The 25,180-nt window shown below is 43.3% G+C and overlaps 1 protein-coding gene across 2 annotated transcripts in view; it reads right to left on the bottom strand.

Moving 5' to 3' along the window:
- gfra2b (GDNF family receptor alpha 2b) overlaps positions 1-25,180 on the bottom strand; it is a 118,511-nt gene that overhangs the window by 78,734 nt on the left and 14,597 nt on the right. The window contains exons 1-2 of one of the 2 annotated variants that reach the window (XM_039780815.1): positions 21,668-22,601; positions 14,254-14,553 (exon numbers count right to left, since the gene is read on the bottom strand). In XM_039780815.1, coding sequence (XP_039636749.1) covers positions 14,254-14,553; positions 21,668-21,731 — 364 coding nt within the window. In that variant the 5' untranslated portion in view covers positions 21,732-22,601. Of the gene's footprint in view, positions 1-14,253; positions 14,554-21,667; positions 22,602-25,180 lie in introns of those variants that run through there. The other variant, XM_039780814.1, reaches the window with a different exon arrangement.

The raw sequence follows: 25,180 nt of genomic DNA on the forward strand, positions 1-25,180 counted from the left end.
GAACGTATATCCAGCAGAAATGAAGGACATCCAGCGGAATTTCCGGTGGCACCGGAGCAATCCCGGAAGTAGAACGTCGTGGGTATAGACAACAAAACCTGTGGTGTAGTCTACGTGACGCGCAGGTACACACCGTAAACCCACTAGGAAAGGTCAAGGATTTCCGTAGACCCACTTACAAAATCACAGAGAAGCCGTATCTTTTTGCTGCAGAAGCAACGATCGCTCCAGATGTTCTCTCCAGCTGTTCTCTCCAGCTGTTCTCTGAGGGTGAACAGCCATCAGTTTACAGAACTATCTCAACGATCTGCCCAGTTTGTTTACACTCTGATTAAGAAGTCCATCACATTAGCATAATGAGCACGCTGTTTACTTGAACTCTGTCTTTCCCACTTTATGGTCTTAATGACTTCATAATTGCGTCTGGATGTAAACAGGGATGATCGTGGCGAGCACTAACGAGCATCGCGACGCCGAGACGACTTCCTCTGAGTCGGTACAGAAGGGCTCCGAGATTTCCCCCATGACACGTTCAGATGTTAAAGTCCATTGGACAACTGTGTCTGAATAGATACAGAATAGATACAGTACACGTCTCTGTTATATATATATATATATATATATATATATATATATATATATATATATATAAATATATATATATATATATATATATATATATATATATATATATGTGTATGTGGGCCAAAATATGTGGGCCAAAATATATAGATTTTTTTTTAAACATAACTTGGCAGCCCCGCCCTGCACTCACTCGGAGGATCACCCTAAGGGTCACGGACCCCGTGTTGAAGATCTCTGCATTAGACAACTGTCTGAATAAATGGTACACGTCTCAGAGTTTTCCCTCGCATTGTGGGAGACTAATGCTGCGTTCCAGGCAACCCGTAACGCGTGTTTTCACAACCTTCTTCCATTGAAAGTGCCCTGGAACGGCAGTCAAACCTGTAACTTACTACCAGTGAACTGGTACCAGATGGTTGTGCCCCCAGTTACAGGTTTTGACGTCACACACACATAAACAACAATGGCGACCCCTGTTGATTCTGTACAGACGCCGGTGAGTAACGGTGAGAAATAGAAATAAATAGACAGAAATAGGCACGTAAAGTAATTCCGCACAATGTAATGAAAACAATACACATATGATTGGGTGCTACTACAGGTTATGTTTATTAAATGAAGCCCAAAATATGTCGCCGACTAGAAAACGCTAGTATCAGCTAGCACTAGCTAACGTCAACATTTGGTAGCCGCTAGCTAACGCTAGCTTGAAGGGTTTGTGGTTGCCTGGAACGCTACCAAGTCGTGACTTGAAGTCATAACTTACGGGCAAAAAATTATGTCTGGAACGCAGCATAAAGTTTGAGTATTTGGCAGGGGGGATTTAGTCGTCTTTCCCCCAAGAAAAAAGGAATGTCCCCCATACATTTTGTTCTCTTTGGGTTTTTGTGTCTCTTCGTAGTCGTGTCGTGTCTCTTTTTGGGTTGTTTTGAGTCTCTGTGGTCATCTGGCGTCTCTTTGTAGTTGGTTTCTGTCTCTTTGTGGTGGTTTTGCGTCTCTTTTTCACATCATTTTGGACCGTTATTATCTCCATTTCTGTGTCTAAATGCGAGGATGCTATCCGAGTGTTTACCCGCTGCTTCCAGCGGCGTAGTCTGCGTGATACGCAGGTATACGCAGTATACCCACTAAGAAAGCTCCAGGATTTCAATAAACCCACTTAAAAATGCCCAGTGACACACAACAACATACTTTGCATTATTATTTTGTGTTTTTCTTCTTCACATAGGCTAAATAAAGGTATTTCCCACCGCAAATTGGGGCATAAAAGTGTGTCAGAATGCAGGAAATGAAGTCGTTGATGCTCATGCCCATATATACACTATAGGCCCATACATATACAGTACAGAAAATACATCAGACTACACCACTGGCTATTTCATGCCATCAGTCTGTCTCTAATGCATTCATTTTGAGAGAAGGTTGGTAATCAACTTGTTTTGCTCTTTCCGTCGGAGTTTTGGTCATTTCCGTCAGATAATTTCTTCAGAAGCAACTCTTCGTTCAGAGGAAGGTATCTGCCCTGATCAACTCTGGAGAATGGAGACTCAGGGAAGGAGCCATTTATCTCAAATGTCTCTTCATTTCCCCTCATCATTTTCTCTTTTTCTCCCACAGCCCAGTGGCCCCCCAGTGGCCCCTCAGCAGCGCACGGCGAGTCAACAGGAAAGCAAGCCGACCAGTTTACCACCAAAATACATCTGATTTACATCCTCATGTCTTATCGAATGGAAATGACACTCGTGGAAAATTAAAATGTGTTTATTGCTGAAATGCACAGCGACAGAAATGTCTATATGTAAAGGCCCGATCACACCAGACATGAAATTAATCCACCTATCCATCCATCCATCCATCCATCTACCTACCTACCTACCTACCTACCTACCTACCTATCTATCATCCATCCATCCACCTATCTACCTACCTATCTACCCATCCATCCATCCATCTACCTACCTACCTATCTATCTATCATCCATCTACCTATCTATCTACCATCCATCCATCCACCCACCTACCTACCTACCTACCTACCTACCTACCTATCTTCCATCCATCCACCTATCTACCTACCTATCTACCCATCCATCCATCTACCTACCTACCTACCTACCTATCATCCATCTACCTATCTATCTACCATCCATCCATCCATCTACCTACCCATCTACCCATCTACCCATCTATCTGTCTATCATCCATCCATCCATCCATCCATCTACATATCTACCTACCTAACTACCCACCTACCTACCTACCTGTCTGTCTGTCTGTCTGTCTATCCATCCATCAACCTATCTATCTATCTATCTATCTATCTATCTATTACGTTGCACATTTTAGATCTTCTGTTACACTGGTTTCTTTTATCGTTTTTTTTGGTGTGAATCACTTTGTCACGCTGGCTGTAAGAAGCGCTATATGAATAAAGTGTATTATTATAAAGTAAAAGTGTCATAAAGTGAATCTGCTTTCTAACACTGGCCCAACGTTGTCCTTTTTTATAATCCCTCTTCTAAACCCAAACTCTGTTCGTGCAAAAACACGAAATGAGCCTTTAAAGAAGTATAAAGCGCGACCTCTGTGTTCTACACTGTCTCCGCCTTTGCTTTCAATGTTTGGCTTCTCCTTTGAGGAATAAGTGAGGCGCAAACACACAACCACTTAATGGGGTAATGATCGCCATCCTCGGGCGCCGTTTAATGGCCCGGCAAACAGCAAACATCACGCCATCCACCGGGCAAACATCACACATCAGAGGCAACGTGATGGATCATAGTGGAGCAATCAATACATAAAATCTCCATAAATCTCCTCCGATGTGTCGGGCAGAACGTCAGCGGGCCAGAAGCAAAGAACCAGACGGGGATTCAACGACCATTTCATACTTTCTGACGCCGAACGCGGCGTAAAACTTTAAACCTCCGACACGTCAGCAAATAATCTTCAGTTGGGTGGAAAAAAAACACTAAAAACAGCAAACAACCGCACAAAACAGTGTAAAAGTCACCCAAAAGAGCAAAAAAAAGCCTAAAACAGTGAACAAGCGCCCAAATTAGCGCCAAAAATGTCCAACAAGCGCCCAAAACAGAAAAAAACCCGCCCAAATACAGCCAACAAGCGGCCAAAACTACGAAAAAAGCCTCAAAGCCAGCAAAAAAAAGCATCAAACTATCTAAAAGACCTTTCTCAGATCTAATGATTGTAGTCAGACTTCTTCAGCAAGTTGAGTGTTATTTATTTATTATCTGCTCTAGCTTTTCCAACATTTTCCAATAGGTATGGTGATAATAACGGGCCAAAATATGTGCGCCCAAGTCTTCCACAAATCTTGGGAGAACACTGATATGATAGAGATATATATATATATATATATATATATATATATATATATATATATATATATAAGGGCTGTCAGCATTAACGCGATGCAATTAAGGGCCGAGCATGACGCATTAACTTTTTTTTAATCGCATGCCGCCATTTATTCATTTATTTTCCCTTCACTCGGCTTCATGTCGTGCCTAACAGGCTACTATTTTGACCCTTTGCCGCACTTTGCCATACTCGTAACACATCCTGCTGCTGCAGGCTGCAGGCATGACATGGAAGTTTAAGTCATTTGTAGTAATGTTTCATGTATGTCTGTTGGTGTTATTAATCTTATGTATGTTTGTATGTATGTGTATGCCCTCTGTTTTATACGAGCTACCCAGGGATACACAAAGAATTTCAGCCTTGGCTGACAATAAAGTTGTATCATATCGTATTTTCCAAAACTCCCGGACGGGTCGAAAGCCATATGCACATTGTGTAAAGCCGAATTAAAATATCACCGAAGCACGTCAAGCTTGAGCTACCACCTACGAGCTAAGCATAGTAGTCCAGTTAAGTGACTACAGCTCTTGCAAAATGGGTGGCAACTAACTGCAAACCTGTCAGCATCGTAGAAGACTCGGGTCTTAAAGACTACGGATGGCATGTTTTGACCCGTCTTATACATTGCCGTTGAGGGGACAGCAGCCCCACGCACACACAGCCTGTACGACACGGAGAAGCCCAACTGGAACTGCTGCAAAGTGATGCAAGGTGATCACTGGACGTCAGTGAGTAATCAAAATTATCTAGAAGTAACTGCACACTATAATTGACTCTAGATTCAAATGTGTGACTAGAGTCACACATTTTTCTTTTGTTTACAGTAAATAAATGAATAATATACAAATACAAATCTTAAAATCAAGTTCAAAAAGTCACTTTATTTGCATTCATTTGATTCTCAATACACTGGTAAGAATTGCTTTCCATTGTTAATATGTCCTTAAAAACAGTTCTGAAATGCAAAATAATAGAATTTTAATCATGTGATAAAACATGCGATTAATCGTGATTAACTATAGAAATTCACCAATTAATCGCGATTAAAATAAATTAATCGTTTGACAGCCCTAATATATATATATATATATATATATATATGGCTGGTTTTTGTCGCTTGTACATTCTGAAAAGATAAATAACATCCCATCAAGGAGTTGTGCAGAATATTGCTTCTCTGTTCTCTGTGTGGTCGGGGTGTTATTGCTCATTTACAGGCTGCTGAATAATGTTTGAAATCTCGGCGATGAAGACTGCAAACAAGACAGAAATGAGGAAGGAAGCACAGCTTAAAAGCAAACATAAAGCTGGATTTAAGATTCAAAAACAGACGTTTTATCTGAAGCTGAAGAACAAAGTAGGGCAGCGGCGGAGAAAAGAGCCCAGCGTCTAATCGAGATGTCAAAGATCCACTCCGTTTACCTGAATGAAAGTCTGCAGCTGAGGAAGAACTGCAAAGGGGGGTGGGGGGTATCTGTTTAGGACACAGGAGACGATGAATCCTGATTTAAATCTCTTTTTAGCAGCGACAGGTGTCTCTCAGTTTGACACAACTACAATAGCTGGACATCTTCAACAGCTGCATCCAGGATCAGGTTTTAGATTTTAGTAATCTATGTATTTCTGGTGAAGTCTGAAGGTCATTGCATATTGAGTTCGGCCTAAAAAAAACTCATAACGGGCTAAATTTTCTGCAGAAGGTATGAGCCGATCCAGAAATGACGCAGGCAGAGAGCAACGTATCATTTCATAACTCAGATGTTCTGTCTACTGTCTGTCAACGGATCAGATGGTAATATATAGGAGGAGGAAGAGGAGGAGGAGAAGAATGGAAGAGGGGAAGATGAGATGGAGACAGAAAGAAGAGAGCAACAGCGTAGTGATGGAGACAGAGAGACAGAGAGACAGAGAGAGAGAGAGACAGGGAGAGAGACAGAGAGAGAGAGAGAGGGCAGCGCCAGGAATTTTGGGCCCCATGACAAAAAATCTAATTGGGCCCCCTCTGCGCAGCTGTTGTCACCACATCTCTAGGTCCCATCAAAAGCTTTACAGAACTCTAATTAAAGGCTTGTAACTGTCTTGCTTCTTGTAGTTCAATACTAGTACTAGCACAATATTTAAAAAAATATGCTGAAGGCCATCTTTTACAGTCTCAATGTATATTTTAAATCAAAAGGTTTTGAGGTTTGGAATATGGTCATAACAAACTAACCGTACCAGTGACATCAAACTAAAAAGGTATGAAAAGAACAGAAACGTCCAAGGACTCCTGGAAACCCAAACTTTTCTCTCAAATAACCGGCATGTCATTGACCACAATGTTGCTCACCTTCTTCACTGGGACAGGGAGGGGCACAGTTAGGGGGAGACTGGGGTGCTGCTGACTCATCTGTTGTTAAGTCTGCTAAAAGATGATTTATGATTTAATATGAGTATCTTGCTAAACGTTTACATGGTGATTAAATGTAGGCTAACACTAGTCTGTAGCTAGCTAGCGTATTTCACTATAGACATTGAGCCAACAGGTTACTATAGGCTACCCCACCTCTCTTGGTGAAAAACTGGGTTACAGTTTGACACCCTTTCCTTTGTCTTTCCTCTCTCCCTTTTTTATCTCTTTCCTTTTTTGAAAACCAGATTTTGATTTGACATTACTTGGCAACATTGTGGTCACTGTAGTTCTGGTGCGTCTACGGACTACAACTAAACACCGTTGTCACTGAGGGCTACATCTATCAAGCCGTTTGCGCCTGTTTCCAGGCGCTAATTGGTCGCAAAGACGGACGTAACCGATGCGGGCTATTTACAAACAGGGCGCACTTGGGTAAAATGGCAGATTGTCTGCCACATGAGCGAGAAGAGACAAGTTGCGCTTTCAATATGCGTTCGTGGGAGGGTCGGGGAAGGTGGGAGGATAAGCGCAAAGTGCCCCTAATTATATATTCCGTGGTATTTACAAAGACTGTCAGTAAGAGCGCGCCTCTATTCTGCGGGGGAAATTCTCCGCCTCTTAAAGCAGGTCTAAACCAGCCGCAGTCGAGTTCCCTCGTAGACCTTTATGCCGCTGGTGAAATGGCAACAGCAATTTGAGCAAGACGAAGACATAGGCGAGGCTGAAAATATTTTTAACACAAGAATCACACTTTGTCAGTGAACACAACATCATTTAGCGTTACAGATCAAGCAGCCATGTAATATTAGAGTTACTGGAAGAAATCAAAGATGAAATTGAATCTCCCACTCAGCGTTCACATCCCATTCCAGCAGTTGTTAAACTCCTCGCTACGTTACAGATATCGGCATCAGGATCATTTCAAACAGTCATAGCATCAGCAGTGGGAATATCTCAGTCTGCACTCAGCCGTATCATAGCAACAGTACCGCTTTGCTACAGCGCCATCTACGGTCTAGTGGGCGGAGAAAGACGCTGATTGGCTGATGGGTGTCAGGGTTGATAAATACTACGCAAACTGTGGAAGCATAGCGTGCGCTATTACCGAACTCGCATAAACAGACGCAGCGCAAACTGCGCTAGTGTTAGTAAATCAGGCCCTGAGTGCGCTAAGGCAGGACCAAACCATTTCATGCAGATACAGGGGGGTGGTCGGCTGTAATGTAACAAAATAGGTAAAAAGCCAAGAGGGATGAATACTTTTGCAAGGCACTTTATGTCTTCTCCTGCCACAATACAAGGCTAAATAAATAGAGAATTGTATATTTAATCATTATAATGTTTCTATTCTTTTGTTTATTTGTATTCTTTTTTATATATATATTATTGTTTCAACGTACACTTTGAGGGACATGCACAGAATTTTTTTAGTATCTGCATTTATATCAATTATCCTGTTTACTTGTATTATTATAGCAGATGTGTTTGTTCTTATGCTTTGGCAACACAGATATTTCGTCATGTCAATAAAGCAACATGAAAATTGAAAACTGAAATTTGAGAGACAGACAGAGAGAGAGAGAGAGAGACAGAGAGAGAGAGAGAGAGAGAGAGAGAGAGAGAGAGACAGAGAGACAGCCACGCACAGATTATGAGAGAATTATTATTCTGCATCTCTCTGTGTATTCGCTCCACGTCTCTTTGCATTTCTTCTTGCGTCTCTTTGTTGTCGTTCTTCACCTTTATTCGTTCTGCGTCTCTCTGCAGAGGGTCTCTCTCCTTTAATGAAGCCATTCAAACGCCGAGGTTTCGCAGCTGCTAGCGGTTTGTCACAAACATCTGTTTCCATGAGCCTCGTGTTAATCAACACACCAACTGTTCCCACTGTTCCTCTGCTGTCTTCGGCTGAGTGACGGCTCTCAAAGGAAAAAAGAAAGAAATGATCCAGTTCTCCGCTCTCTCTCTCCAACACCAAACCGACTTCCTGTCCCTGAGCTCGTTAGTCGTCTCCACCGTCTCCTTCAACACGTTGGTAACTCTCCGAGGATCTGCCAGGTAATCACACATCCGACAGGAGCTCCGCGGTGTGAAACCTGAATCTGAATTAACTTTACTGTCATTCAGAGGCGGTTCTAGGATCAGACCTTTAGGGGGGCTCAGCCCCTAATGAGAATGTGACACGGATACAGTGCCTTGCAGTGCCCCAATTATTTTAGTGTAATTGAAAATACTCCAGGAAATTACAAGTGATCTCCTTTTATAACAAATCAACACGACGGTTGTCAGCGCACAGTGTGATCCTAAGTGAATGTTGCTACGGAGACAACACACAAATCAGCCGGAGGAGTCCTCTATTTATGTCTAAAGTTTATACTTGACGTCATCTTGGCTAATGACTTCAGGTTAATGAGTATGACAAAGTCTTTAGAAACTCAATTAATAGCTACTGTTGAGCTTTTCTAATTGTCTTTATTCGCAGATTATTTCTGTTACTGTCATTTCATTTTCTAATGAGCCATAAAGTTTTACACTTTCCTTCTTTTTATAGAGTTTTTAAAGTCTCGACATGTGGTTATCTTTGACGGGTTATATAGTTCTTTTCCTGTTTTCCCCATGCATTAGTGTCTGAGTGACTGATGTGAACACAGACATCTTTGAAATTGCTTAAAATGTGCCATGGCATGAACATGTCACTTTATGAGGTTTTTTAACATTAATATGAGTTCCCCCAGCCTGCCTATGGTCCCCCAGTGGCTAGAAATGGTGATAGGTGTAAACCGAGCCCTGGGTATCCTGCTCTGCCTTTGAGAAAATGAAAGCTCAGATGGACCAATCAGGAATCTTCTCCTTATGAGGTCATAAGGGGAAAGGTTACCTCCCCTTTCTCTGCTTTGCTCGCCCAGAGAATTTGGCCCACCCATGAGAGAGAGAGAGACATTATGACTTTTAAAGAGCAAAGTGGCAGTTGGTCAAGGCCACACCCCCACCCTCCACCTTGCCCCCACTCTCTCCTCCTCAATAGCTACAGACACAGAAATGGCACATCCTAAGGAAAGCTCATTGTGGGACTGGCTCTAGTGGCTGTAGTTCTGAGGGTGTTTGTGGAAAAAAAAAAAAAAAAAAAAAATAAAATAAAAAATACCAAGGCTGAATTTGGGAAAAGAGACTTCAGACAGTATTAGGGGACCACTAAGGTCTATATAAAAGAGACTTCAGATACAGTATTAGGGGACCACTAAGGTCTATATAAAAGAGACTTCAGATACAGTATTAGGGGACCACTAAGGTCTATATAAAAGAGACTTCAGATACAGTATTAGGGGACCACTAAGGTCTATATAAAAGAGACTTCAGATACAGTATTAGGGGACCACTAAGGTCTATATAAAAGAGACTTCAGATACAGTATTAGGGGACCACTAAGGTCTATATAAAAGCATCCAAAGAGCACCATGTCATGGGACCTTTAAGTATTGAGCTTGAACGCTGTAACCGGTAGCCGTGAACCGAGCTGTAATGTAACCCTACAGGACAGATGTTGAGCGTCAGTCAGCGTCCACTAAAAGTTCTGTTGTTGTCGCTGACAGACTCAGATTATTATTCTAAGTGTCTGACAACATTATTTGATGGATCCCTAAAGAGATAGACCTTTTAGTTAAAGAGTAAGATCCTTTTAGTTTAACATGAAACAGCGCCGAAATCTCCATCACCAGACTCCATGTAAATAATCAGGACTTTTAGCGTGTATAGAGCCAGCATATCTCCACCAGACTCCATGTAAATAATCAGGACTTTTAGCGTGTATAGAGCCAGCATATCTCCACCAGACTCCATGTAAATAATCAGGACTTTTAGCGTGTATAGAGCCAGCATATCTCCACCAGACTCCATGTAAATAATCAGGACTTTTAGTGTGTATAGAGCCAGCATATCTCCACCAGACTCCATGTAAATAATCAGGACTTTTAGCGTGTATAGAGCCAGCATATCTCCACCAGACTTCATGTAAATAATCAGCACTTTTAGCGTGTATAGAGCCAGCATATCTCCACCAGACTCCATGTAAATAATCAGGACTTTTAGCGTGTATAGAGCCAGCACATCTCCACCAGACTCCATGTAAATAATCAGGACTTTTAGCGTGTATAGAGCCAGCATATCTCCACCAGACTCCATGTAAATAATCAGGACTTTTAGTGTGTATAGAGCCAGCATATCTCCACCAGACTCCATGTAAATAATCAGGACTTTTAGCGTGTATAGAGCCAGCATATCTCCACCAGACTCCATGTAAATAATCAGGACTTTTAGTATGTATAGAGCCAGCATATCTCCACCAGACTCCATGTAAATAATCAGGACTTTTAGTATGTATAGAGCCAGCATATCTCCACATGTAAATGGGTGAATTAAGGGTTTATTTCAACCAAACCAGAGTGGTGATTGTTGAAACAGTCGAAAGACAAACTTGGAATAAAGTGTGTTTTTTACGATGATAAAAGTACTGATTATTTACATGGAGTCTGGTGGACGGAAACTGAAGGTGAACAATTGCCCGTTAACGTTACATTGCAGCTTGTTTCTTGCTTAACACCGGACCAATTCCAAAGACTGTTGATCCCATCGGTCACTTAGACACAAAAACATAGGAAAATAGGTTACAAAAATGTAAAACGGAAGTGTACCCTTTAATACGCTGCACATTTCAGATCTTCTGTTTTCACTGGTTTCCCCTCTTGTTGATTTTCTCTCTTTATTGTTGTTTTGTGTAAAGCACTTTGTCACGCTGGTTGTAAGAGGCACTATATACATAAAGTGTATTATTATTAAAAATACCATGAAGTTAATCTGCTTTCTAATTTTGGCGCAACTTTGTCCTTGTTGAATTTTTAATCTCTCCTCTAAACCCAAACTCTGTTCGCACTCTTTGTCTGGAACAGATCCCTAACCTTGGACACAGAGAGAAAACTTGTGAATTATTTCAGTCTCACCTGTTCTCCCTCTTGGGATTATATTATAAATTTTAAGCTGAAAAGCCAACAAATCCTCTTCTGCCTTCTTAAATATTCATGCCTGAATGCGAGACAGAAGAGAAAAGAAGAGCAGGAGAAAAAAAAAAACTCTTTTGTTCGTCGTCACGTGAAAGAAAAACATACAGCCGGAAATTAAAACTGTCTCTCGCACGTATGCAAAATAATCTGTACTGTAATTAAGCATGCAGAGGATGAAGCTTCCTCTGAGAAATAAAGATCAGTTCTAAGCTTCTTTGTAATCAAGCTGAGATAGAGAGCACCTATCAGCGCGCTGATTTCTGCCGTGTTCGAATCGTCGGATATGTTAAGACTCACGGCCCGCTTAAAACCACTTACCTGTGCCCTTAAAATTCTGCCCACCGAAGTGTTTTGAAAAAGGGTTAAAGTGAACTTTTTGAAGGTGAACTGACTTTCTCTGAATGTTTATTAACCCACTGGGGCAGTGGTCTTCACTATTTGTTTCGTGAGAGCCACAAAGTCAATAAAAGAGCCACTTTTACCGCAAAGTAGGGATGCACCAAATCCAGGATTCGGCCGAATATTTGGGCTTTTTGACAGGGTTCTGGTTTCTGCCGAACCTTAGAATTTTTCCCACCGAACCAAAGCCTACGCTTGCGCTACGCTAGTCGCCGTAATGACGGCGCCGTTGATTACGGGAAGGTGTTTATGTAGGTGGAGCGTTCAATGCAGTAGGCATTGAGGAGGCCATGAGGAAGTGGACATGGAACTGGTGAGCAGAAAAAGTTGTTTGGCAGAACTTTCAGTCAAAAGAAGGCCATTCAAGTCCAGCTACATGTTCAATCTGTTCAATGCTGATTGGTCTGGTGGTGGCGAGGACCCTAAACTATACACAACATGGCCGCTGTTACAACATCTGGTATGAAACATCTGAAAGAACACGAGCTGTGCATGAAGGAATCTCCAGACAGCAGCCAGAATGCAGCAACTTCAGGTACGGCAAAGGAAGGACAAGCACGGCTAAAAACCGGTGTTAACCAGACGACCATTACCAGCTTTGCTCGCCCTACACCAAACAAACAGTCGGGGTAGCCAACTTTATGGGATTATAAATCTAAACGGTTAATATTTTGGATCTTGAGATAGAGAGGTAAACATAGGCCTATGGTAATTGTCATAATATTTTTTACCACTTGTCTTCTTGGCATAATGTTGCCTTATTTTTTTACAGTTAAAAGAAAATAAAATGAAAAATACACTGCTGTGGACGTTGTTTACTTTACTGTATCACTGTGTTCATGGACTGAGGATGGGAGAAGGATTCGGCAGACTCTTAACCAGTGGATTCGGTATTCGGCCAAATCCCAAAAATCTGGATTCGGTGCATCCCTACCGCAAAATATCACAAGTTACATCCAGTCATAAATAGCATGATCGATAAATTGTCAGTGTTACAGTAGTGTAACGGACCGCCACTACAGTTCGGCATGCGTGCAAACTGCAGATTAATTGCAAATGTAACCATCATAGTGTGAAATAAAGTTCAACTGCTGCAACACACACACACACACAAACACACACACACACAGAGACACACACACACTCACATACACACACACACACAGACGGACAGACACACAGAGACACACACACTCACATACACACACACACACACACACACACACACACACACACACACAGACACACACACACTCACGTACACACACACTCACAGACACACATTCACACAGACACACACACAACACCCGAAGTTACAAACATACACACACACAAAAAAAAAACAAAAAACATAAACAAAAACACAGATAGTCCCTGACACTAGACTCATGCTTCCTCTCGGAGAGTTTCAGACGTCTGACATCATGTGTTTGTGTTTTGCTTCACTTCATCTGGCTTAGCTGTTTGCTCCGTGTGCGGGCGCCAAGTGTGTGTGTGTGTTTGTGTGTTTGTGTGTGTGTGTGTGTGTGTGTGTGTGTGTGTGTGTGTGTGCAGGGCTTTTGCTCGCCACTACAGAGGCATCCTTAGTGAAATGTAGAACACAAAGAGAGAGGCTCTTAATGAGCTCTGCTCAGACCCACAGTAAAGTAGGCCGTGTGCAGGACCAGCAGCCTTAAAATGTCTTGTTTTGTCCCCAACTCAAAGATATTCAGTTTCCTGTCACAGAGGAGAGAAGAATCTAGAAAACAGTCACATATAACAAGCGGACACATTCTTCCTAACGCCTGGAAACAGATGCTGAGGAGGGAAACCGGCGCAGCGGAACGGTTACAGAAAGGTCTGTAAGCTACCGAACCGATAAGACTGACTGACGGGCGTCTCCGTTTGTATCCGTCCAGACTACAAAGAGACCCCAGAGTTTTCCAAACCAAACGGGGGCAGCAGTGTTTCCAAATGTGAAAGTTTTAGGGGATCATTTTTAGGGGCTGACATCTTTAAAAAAAAAAAATCTGACTTTTTTCTCAAAATGTTTACGTACTAGTGGACGCTTGGCGTAAACGTAGCAAAAGATATTGTTTTTTAAAAACATAGCAGTGTGAATGTAGCTCAAAAGGAGCTCAGAGGAGAGAAACCGGCGCAGTTCCCCTTTTAAATAAAAACCACAGCACAACTCCTTCTCGCTCTTCTCTTCTGCGCTTCTCCTTTGTCCCCGTTGGCCTTGCAGCAGCAACATTCAAACACGAGCCCACGCAACAATCGATGCAGAGCCAGCTCTGACCTCCTGCATATGTGAAGTCCTCATAAAAACACCAACCAAGAAGTTGTTCCGTCTCATCCGCTCAGCTCTGCGCTCTGCGCTCAAAGCACACAACCCCACACAAAAAGCACTGCAGGGAAATCAACAGGCAGCAGGGGGCTTAATTAACTCTGAACTCTGAGGCTTACCCTCCGTCAGGCCCATGTGGATGCTCCAGTAGTTCTGCAGACACTGCAGCTCTTTCTTCATGCCTCTCTTGCAGCGGCAGTCGTACAGCGGCGAGTCCTGCAGCACCTCCAGCGCCCCCTGGCACTCCTTGGAGGCCAGCATGGCGCTGCGCTCCTTGTCCCCGCCGGACAGGCACTGGCGCATGATGCGGTAGCGGGAGCTGCACTGGCTGTTCTGGTTGCAGAGTTCAGACGCTCGGACGCAGTCCAGAGGTTCCCTCCAGCCGGGGGAGCCCAGCTCAGAGTCGCACACGCACACATCTGGAAGAAGGAAGAGAGAGGAGGAAACAGAAAGAGGGGATTAAAACGCTAATAAAAGGGATTGAAATGTGTCTGTGGCATTGAGTGTGAAAAATAATGGACGTAGCATCTGTGACGTCACCCATTGGTTTGTTGACGACCGTGCAACTTTGTATTTCTGGGTCGAAATTTCAAAATTCGTCACTCTTTTCGATTTTTGTGTCACTTTTTTGCTGTTTCTTTCACTTTTTTCACCCAATTTTTTAACAAGATTTTGTCACCTTTGGCGATGCTTTTGATGTTTGTTTGTTTTTTGTCACTTTTTTCAGCGTTTAAAAAACAACAAATTGTCTTTTTTCCTGCATTTTTGTAGCTTTTTCTAACATTTGTCACTTTTTTCAACGTTCTTTTGTCATAGTTCGGATATAGAACGTTTTTTGTAAACATTAAAATGTTAAATGTGAATATATTCTAGTTTCTTCTCTCCTTTGTTAACTGAATGGCTAAACCTCCCATCCCTTATCTGATTTCTCCCCGCTTGAACCAGAAGTTGTTCTGGCCCTCCTTCGTGAAGGCCGTCTCAAAGCATTTTTTCCTGTCCAGAGGCTGGAGGATGGAGAAGGGATCTCTGAGGAGCTATGAGCGAGGATGGAGAAGGGATCTCTGAGGAGCTATGAGCGAGGATGGAGAAGGGATCTCTGAGGAGCTATGAGCGAGGATGGAGAAGGGATCTCTGAGGAGCTATGAGCGAAGGATGGATCTCTGAGGAGCTATGAGCGAGGATGGATCTCTGAGGAGCTATGAGCGAGGATGGAGGATGGATCTCTGAGGAGCTATGAGTGAGGATGGAGAAGGGATCTGTGAGGAGCTATGAGCAAGGATGGATCTCTGAGGAGCTATGAGCGAGGATGGATCTCTGAGGAGCTATGAGCGCGGATGGAGGATGGATCTCTGAGGAGCTATGAGTGAGGATGGAGAAGGGATCTGTAAGGAGCTATGGCGAGGATGGAGAAGGGATCTGTGAGGATGAGGCTAGCGGATGGAGAAGGGATCTCTGAAGGAGCTATGAGCGGGGATGGAGAAGGGATCTATGAAGAAGCTATGAGCAGGATGGAGAAGGGATCTCTGAGGAGCTAATGAGCGGGATGGAGAAGGGATCTGTGAGGAGCTATGAGCAAGGATGGAGAAGGGATCTCTAAGGAGCTATGAGGGATGGAGAAGGGATCTGTGAGGAGCAAGCCAGGATGGAGAAGGAGGAGCAAGGGAGGAGGATGTAAGCGGGATGGGGAAAGGGCTAGAAGAATGGAGAAGGGATCTCTGAGGAGCTATGAGCGAGGATGGAGAAGGGATCTGTGAGGAGCTATGAGCGAGGATGGAGAAGGGATCTCTGAGGAGCTATGAGTGAGGATGGAGGATGGATCTCTGAGGACCTATGAGCGAGGATGGATCTCTAAGGAGCTATGAGCAAGGATGAAGGAGGGAGGATGTAAGAGCAAGGACATCAGCTTGGAATTTGGGAAACACTGATCCAAAAAACAACTAATCAATTTAGCAAAAATAAATCCACACATTAATTGACAATTAAAATAATCCGTAGTTGCAGCCCTTGTTGTCATGGTACGCTTCTAAAAACAAGTGCAAAGCAATCAATCATTTATCAGCTAATCTTCAAAGGAAAAGTCTGTGTTATTTGGCATAATTCCCATTAAGTTCTCCATTGGGACTCCTTTGGGTCGAACTAACTTTGCACTCGTCACCTCTTGTTGTATACAGTACAAGCGTCTTTGAGTTCCATGTAAAGCGCTATATAAAACTTATGTATTATTATTTATTATTAAGTACAAGCAGCTCGTTCCACAGAAAAAATAAACCCTCAGAGATCCACTTTAAGGAGCCCTCAGTTCATAGAAACACAGGAGGTCATTGTGGCTGTAATTATTACTGAAGGGGGGTGAACAATGACCTGCATACAGATCTAAATCACCCCAGCTAAACTACAAATCCAGTCAGAATGATGCTTCAGTTAGCCTAAACATTTGCATTAGGTCCACAACTGCAACAGTGGTTATTTTCTGCATGAATTGCATGAGTTGTTTGGTCTCTAAAATGTCAGAAAATGGTGAAAAATGTGGATCAGTGTTCCCCAAAGCCCAAGATGACGTCCTCAAATGTCTTGTTTGTCCACAACTCAAAGATATTCAGTTTACTGTCGCAGAGGAGAGAAGAAACTAGAACAATATTCACATTTAACAAGTTGAAATTGTAAAATTTTTGTTGTATATCTTACACTCCTATTATAATAGTCCTTTAACGTAATACTGTAGGTTCAACCTATGTATATTAGGGGTGTCATAATTCTCCAATCCCTTTTTTTTTAAAGACTAGACTTTTATGCAATATAATATCTGACCTTTGTTGTCTCTGACTACATAGTCAAATTTAAAACTTTTCTATTTATTTTAACCTTTATTTATCTAGGTAAGTCGATTGAGAACAGATTCTCATTTGCAGCGACGACCTGTCACATTCACACAGTTCCACATTCATACCTGGAAGCTGCCCAGTACAACCACAGTCTGACCTGCTGGCCACTGAGCAGCTCCACTTGAGCCGTCAGGGTTAAGGGCCTTGCTCAAGGGCACCTCAGTGGTGGTAATGAGGGAGGGACAACCCCCCAGATTTTTTCCTGTCGGTCTGGGGATTGAACTGGCCCGGTCCCAAGCTCGCTTCTCTAACCACTAGTCCACCACTGCCCACATTAACAACATAATGTAACAATAACTTATATCTTCAGTCAATTGGAAAGTTAAGCAAAATAACCTGCCATCTAGTTCCTCTTTTGTAACTGCAGTCTTCTTCACAGAAGATGACATTCAAGTTCACAACAAAAACAAAACCTGTCGAGTTGCCCTGCCAGGTTAGTCATGCTGCCAGTGGAAGAATATGGTACACGCACATAGGAAATCCAAAATACTTCCACACCGGCGACTTTAGTGAAAGAGGAGGGGGTTCAAATTCTGTCGATGGGTCTCCTGCATCTGCAGTTGCCATGCTATCTTTTGACTGGCTGTTGCTAAGTTACAGGAGGTTGACTGACTCGCAGCACTTCAACACGTGTTTTTTTCCGCTTGGCAAGCCGACCGGACGTGACATGGGGGCGTTGTAGCATCGACGATTCCATTTTTTTAATTCGAAGTTCAAGATTGTGACTTTAATTTAATCGAAATTGTGACACCCTTAATGTTTATACCATTTTTTTTTTTTTTCGGGCCTACGTGCAGTTTTGAGCATCTGTTCAGAGTATGTCCCGGAGTCACTCCAACAACTGTTTAGATAAATGATTGGAAGAGCATGAGGAGTTATCTTTGCAGCTCTAATTTACACCTCACAAAAACTTATAAAAGCGTGTGTTATTTCTGCAGCCAAAGTTGCACCTTTTCATCTGGAGCGTTGCAGACATTTACTGTCCCAGGTTGCGTTTGCGTTCAGCAACATTTCCCCCAAATAAGCTGTGCTTGAGTTCAGTTATTGCTTATTGATTTCATCCTTGAGTTTTCTGTGTTTTGACTCACCGTGCTCTGCATGCTCTCGGGTGTTTTAGGGGGCGGCGAGCGATATTTTTTTTCCCCACTATGGCCACGCCAAGACCCGCCCTTCAATAGCATTCACACACTACTATTGGCCAGGCGTCCATGCTTACATGTACATGTACCAATCCCCCAAACCTAACCTTAACCATATGGCAGGGCCATAGTGGGATTCGTAATTTTGCGGGCACGACCCAACACTTCCTGCTTTTGTGCTCTTGTTGATGATGTCATGGGTTTAACCAAGTAAGTAGTTCAACCTGGACTCTAGTTTGTGACTGATCGAGAGTGCTGCCGTTGGCAGTGGCAAAACAAGCTGCAATGCAAAGTTCCTTCGACCCCTATTTTCCACCGGACGCGTCTGCGGTGCATTACAGGAGGCACCGCGACCACCTTGTGAGCAATTGCTGCTTGATATTCCACCAGCTGCGCCGAGGCGCGTCCCAGAAGCATGTGCCCCGCTCTGCTAAAGATACTGTACGTGCCAGGTCTATTATCACGCGAGCCCCGGGGCCGTCGGACAGCCTGGGTATGAGGGTATCCAGTCAATTCACCAAAAGACACGTTTCCAGTTTCTAAAATGTGACAATTTTTCTGCATCGAGTACTTTTACTTCTAATACTTTAACTACATTTTCCTGATGATACTTACAGACTTTTACTGAAGTAACATTTTCAATGCAGGACTGTACTCATATTTTTACAGTGTAGTATTAGTACTTTTAATGAAGTAAAGGATCTGAACATTGTTGTAGGAGCCACATTGTATGTCGTTTATGGTCTCATTTATGTTGTTTGTTGATTATTGTGTTGTGCACTTATATTGTAGGTGGTAGGATTTTTCATTGCGGTTTGAGCAAAGTGATAACATATGTTTGCTTCACCTGTTCACCTGTTGGGGGACCCTGGGAGCAAACACTTTCTGTTGACCGCCGCACTAACGCACTTATTTCGACTCACAAAGTAACCTTACATTTGGTAACTGTGCTAGTTGTATTTTACATGTGGAGGAATAAATCACTGCAATACAATCTCGAGCGTGTCACAGTTTAGTCCCTCACAGCAGCACTTTGTTGGACTGCTTACAGCCGCAACAATGGTTGCACTTTTAATTTGCGTTTTTTCCACCGAACTGAACCCTACGCTTGCAATGACGGCGCCGTTGATAACGGGAAGGTGTTTAAGTAGGTGGAGCGTTCAGTGCAGTAGGCTGTGAGGAAGTGGAAATGGATCTGGTGAGCAGAAAAAGTTGTAGTTTGGCAGAACTTTCAGTCAAAAGAAGGCCATTCAAGTCCAGCTACATGTTCACTCTGTTCAATGCTGATTGGTCTGGTGGTGGCGAGGACCCTAAACTATACACAACATGGCCGCTGTTACAACATCTGGTCTGAAACATCTGAAAGAATACGAGTTGTGCATGAAGGAATCTCCAGCAGCCAGAATGCAGCAACTTCAGGTAAGGCAAAGGAGGGACAGTCACTGTGTACTTCATTACTGTGTTTACTGTGTTTATGGACTAAGGATGGGAGGAGGGGGGGGTTGTGGGTGGGGGGGGGGGCGGTGGAAAAGGGGGGGGGGGGGGGGGGCCCCCCCCCCAAAAATCTGGATTCGGTGCATCCCTACTTACAACACAGACTGTAAAAAATAAAGGACGAAACTTCAGGACTTTAAAATTGAAGCCATTAGGCTCGTTCCAGATGAGCCAGGCCTGCGCAGAATCGATCACCGGAGATCACCGCCAAACACATGCCGGTCATAGCGCGTTTAATTTGTACTCGGATTTCGGATTTTCCGAGGCCAAAGTCGGAAACACGGCCCCTGACCTCAGATTTCCGAGCTCGGACAATCTTGCAGTACACCAAGCTCAAAATCTAACATGGTTGCTTGAGCATCAACAGTTGCTAAAGCTGTGGTAACATACAGTTTATTAGCACTCTCTTATTTGCGTCTCACTGAATCAGTCGTACACACAGTCCTGTCCAACTTCTATCTGTGGACATGTTGTTACGCTGTTTGTACGAACAAAAAACTGCGTCATGCGTTGGTATTGCTAACAATGGATAACCTGGCTAGAGATAACCCCACAATGAAAAAACTGATTTGTAAATGGAACTCATTTAACTCGGCTGTGACGTCATTCCCAGCACCGGCTTTCGAGTTCCGATGAAAATAGAGATAGAGCACATTGCGTCATACTCTGAAAGCCGCGCCCACCGGCACCAGAGGGGAAAACAACTTTCCCTCACCAGTGAATTGTATTGCATGAAGGTTTCCTCATCTTTATTTCGTCTGCCAGCAAGCTACAGAAACATGTATAAGAGCTGCTGTGTAAAGAACCCAGAACTTAATTTTTTAATATGCAGCCGACCCAAAAAACAGCTTTTTTGAAGACAAAAGTGGAAACAGACGTGAGGAGAGAGAATGGGAAGATTTTCCTTGATAACCACGCAATCGCAGTATTATATCGCAATCGCAGTATTGTAAATCTCAGTATGACTTTTTCTCCAAATCGTGCAGCCCTAGTTAACACTACACTAGGCAGCAGGTAACGTTAGCGTACCGTTAGCTAGTAGCTGGCTTAAACACGGTTAAAATGCTGACAGCTAAACGGGCTAACATGTGGCTGTATTTAACTGGAAAGGATTCCAACAGCGGGACATGCAACAGTCTGCAGCTAAAGACACAGAGCTTTGAGACACCGTGGACACTGCCGGAAAAACAACATCAACGGGACACAATGATGCGTTCAATGTTAGGGATGTAACCATACACTCAACTCACTTTTTACAGTTTTGACGCCTTGAACAGAAAAGCAGCATCTGAATGTGGGTTATTTGTGACTCGGCACGTTTACCAGAATCAGGGCCGGCGTCGGCAGTCCAAATGAGTAAAGAAAAGTTCAAGATAATAAGAAAGAAACAGAAAAAAAACATTGAAATAAGTAACAAACACGTCGGAAAAAAAGTCAATGTTAAAAAAAATCGACAATAACAAAAAATGTTGACAAAAACGACGAAAATTTACAAAAATGTTATTAACGACAAAAAGGTATAGGATTTTTTTCATTTAATGTCACAAAAAAACGTTATATAGATAAAAGTGACAATAATTTTGTGAAAAAGTGACAACAAATTTGAAAAAAGCTTTAAAAAATTGGGGGAAATCAACTAAAACGTGGCAAAAGAATCGTTGAAATAATTGACAAAAAACGTCAAAATAAACCCGTCAATGTTGAAAATATCGACTTAGAAAAAAATCGACAAAAACGCGTAAAAACGTTTTTAAAAAGCAACTAAAAAGACGCAGAGAAAAATGACCAAAATAATTTTGGGACAAAAAAAATCTACATTGAAAAAAAAAAAAAAAAACATTGAAAAAAACAAACAAAATGTTGACATGAATGTGAAACGAGAAAAAGCCACCAAATATTTAGGACCACACTGGATCTGCGTCAGCAACAACCTGAATGAGGTTTTAATGTGACTCGTGCCCCTTTTTCCTAGAGTGATAAAAAGGAGGGGGGGGGGGTGTTACCAGGGGTTTACTCACCCAACACAAACACCAAAGTGATGATCAGGATCATTTCGCGTCCGGTAGTAATCCCACAAATCATAAAGAAGGAGAAAAACAAAAACAGGCTCGGTCTCCCGCGCTGCCTGGTCCGGTTCACCCCGTTTCTCTCTTTATCTCCCGGTGTCTCTCACTCTCTCTCTCGTTCCCTTTCTACGCAGGGAACCCGTAAAGCTGTCGCTGGCATGGTGGAGTGAGCAAAGACTCCTGGAGACGGTGCTACCGGAGCAAATACCCCTGGAGACGGTACCGACTGGGCAGCCTGGACCCCTGGAGACGGTACTGCCTGAGAAAAAAAACCTGGAGACGGTACTGCCGGGGAAACCCCCCTGGGGACGGTACTGCCTGAGAAAAGACCCCTGGAGACGGTACTGCCGGGGAAAAGACCCCTGTAACCGGTGCTACCGACCGGGCAGCCTGGACTCCCCTCTGGAGACGGTGCTACCGACCGGGCAGCCTGGACCCCCTTGCTCTGCAGACTCACACCTGCACACACGGAGAAGTATTCACGGAGTCCGCGGAGAGGACAACATATTCCGCTGAAGCAGCGTGTTTTCGGAGTATCCACGGTTTTTATCCGGAGAGACAAACCCTTCCCTCGGTGTAGTTCGGCTCCTCTGTGCACGTTAAAAACGTTAAAACATCCAGGCGCTCCCGCCCGTTAACGTTACTCCAACTTTCCCCGGAGGTTGTCACTCAGAAACGGAGAAGGACGTGAGATCAGACCCCGCTGTCCTCTTCTCCCTGGCTGCACATTAAATATGAATACTATTGATAATATTGACAACAGTATGACTGCGTGTGCAAGTTAAATCGATGGACTGCACTCCGGAGCAGCCTGCTGCGTAAATGGCGCGCGTGTTCTCCCGGTAAACGTCGCTCTTTAATCCACTGGCGTCCGCTCTGCTCCCGTCTCCTTCTGCCAACTCAGTGCAGCGAGCAGAGGAAAACCTAGAACCCCCACACACACACACACACACACACACACACACACACACACACACACACACACCCTCTCCTACCTTACACACACTCACACGCACACGTGCGCACACACACACACACCTCTATCTCTCTTTAACCTTTGTTTTTAATCTAAATTGGATCTTTTCTGCATTTGTTTTAAGCTTATATTGTTCCATTAAAGCAAAATGTTTTATATTTCAGGTCTTATTTATTTCTCTACATTTTAATGTCTGTATCTTGTGGATTTTTCAGAAGCCTCTGGTATCTTAGGCTCCAGAAGACAAGGAATCATTTAAGACAAAATAAATCACTTTAAAATATTGAGACACACATAGGTGTATACGGCCGAAAAGGGTTTCAGTTTGGGAATTGAACCTGCTGAAATTGTTCTACAGTCAGAAAAGGAAACAGAGTTTTTTTTTTTTTTACTTTACGGAACAAATGAAGCTACATCACACAACGCTACGCTACGCTACGCTACACAATGCTACGCTACACTACGCAATGCTACACTACACAATGCTATGCTACACTACGTTACGCTACGTTACGCTACGCAACGTTTATGTATGCAATGATACGCACGCAATACTACGAAACGAAACTCAACGCAATGCAACACAACGCAACACTACAAAACGCTACAAAACGAAACGCAACGAAACGCAACGAAACGCAACGAAACGCAACGAAACGCAACGAAACGCAACGCTACGCAACATTACGCATTGCATTTCGCAACATCACGCTACACAACGTTACGCTACCCTACACAACGCAACATTACGCAACGCTATGCAACGCTATGCAACGCTATGCAACGCTATGCAACGCTATGCAACGCAACGCTATGCAACGCAACGCTATGCAACGCAACGCTATGCAACGCTATGCAACGCAACGCTATGCAACGCAACGCTATGCAACGCAACGCTATGCAACGCTATGCAACGCTATGCAACGCAACGCTATGCAACGCAACGCTATGCAACGCAACGCTATGCAACGCAACGCTATGCAACACAACGCTATGCAACGCAACGCAACATTGAGCTACGCAAAGTTACGCTACGCTAAGCAACGTTATTCTACGCATGCAACGCTACACTACACAATGCTATGCTGTAAAGTTAAAAAAAACTCTGTTTCCTTTTCTTTTCAACACTGTCTGTCTGTCTGTCTGTCTGTCTGTCTGTCTGTATCGTGTCCTTCGTATTATTAGAGTAGATTTATAGAAACTGCTGTGCTGGTTTTAATGAAACTCAGGTGATGTTCATCTAAGCATGAAGAGTATTTAATGTATAATCATAGTCTTTAGCCTGCGGAGGGGGGAGAGGTGGGGGGATTATAGCAATTAACTGACTTCCTGTAACACAAACATTCCCTTCCTGTCATAAAATATGAATCTCATCAAGGGGAAGTGATCTGACACACAACTAAATAACCTCCGCCTCCAGTAGACTCTGCTGCTCAGCTCTTCTCCTGTGAGGGGAAGAAGTGAGTGATGAGCCCCAGAGGGACAGAGATATAGAGAGAGAAGAAACACGGTTGAAACCAGAGCCAGCCCTGACCCATTTGATGTTTGATGTCAGCTGTTTTCGCTTTTTTAGACTTTTTTCGCCACTTTTCTGCCTTTTTTTGTTCTGAGACTGACACACAGACAGACACTTTTAACCACGTTAATGGCGCTTTTTTTCCCTCCATGTTTTTGACGCAGTATTTGTTGTTGTTTCGCGGGGTTTTTTCAACTTTTTTTTTCTTTTATGGCATTTTCCTTAATTCGGAAAAAATATGAATGGTAGTGAACGGGGAAATTATTATTTGACAACCCTACGGCAAACTGAGACTTTCTTCCCTTGAACAATTATCTTTTAAATTGACAAACATGGCTGAATCCAAACGGGATCAAAACATTATTCTCTCTCCCTGTTCACTACCGGACACATTTTTTCCAAATTAAGGCCCCATGGTGCACCAGTGGAAGGGGAGGGACTTTGCCTCTCTATTAAAAAATAACCTGATCAGAAAAATGAACACTAGAACAAACGTCAGCGTGATCAGAACTACCTAAAATGACCCAAAACTATCTTTGGGAAAAATTTACTTGACGTGTACTTATTTTTTTTCATATCCATATCAGAGGGAGGGATGGTGGGAGGGATGGAGGGAGAGGAGACAGATGGAGGGATGGAGAGAGAGAGAGGAGACAGAGGTAGGGATGGAGGAGACAGAGGGAGGGATGGAGGGAGAGGAGACAGAGGTAGGGATGGAGGAGACAGATGGAAGGGATGGGAGAGGAGACAGAGGGAGGGATGGAGGGAGAGGAGACAGAGGTAGGGATGGAGGAGACAGAGGGAGGGATGGAGGGCCTTATGACTTATACTGCAGCCAGCCACCAGGGGGCGATCCAGATGTTTAGGCTTCACTTATACAGGCTAGGAATCAGCTCCTCCATATCGGCTACAGAGAAAACACATGGAGACAGTTGATGAAAGGGTTTCTATAATATCGTACGAAAACGTATGT

Source organism: Perca fluviatilis, chromosome 17 (genome assembly GCF_010015445.1).
Source record: "Perca fluviatilis chromosome 17, GENO_Pfluv_1.0, whole genome shotgun sequence".
Classification (NCBI taxonomy): Eukaryota; Metazoa; Chordata; class Actinopteri; order Perciformes; family Percidae; genus Perca; species Perca fluviatilis.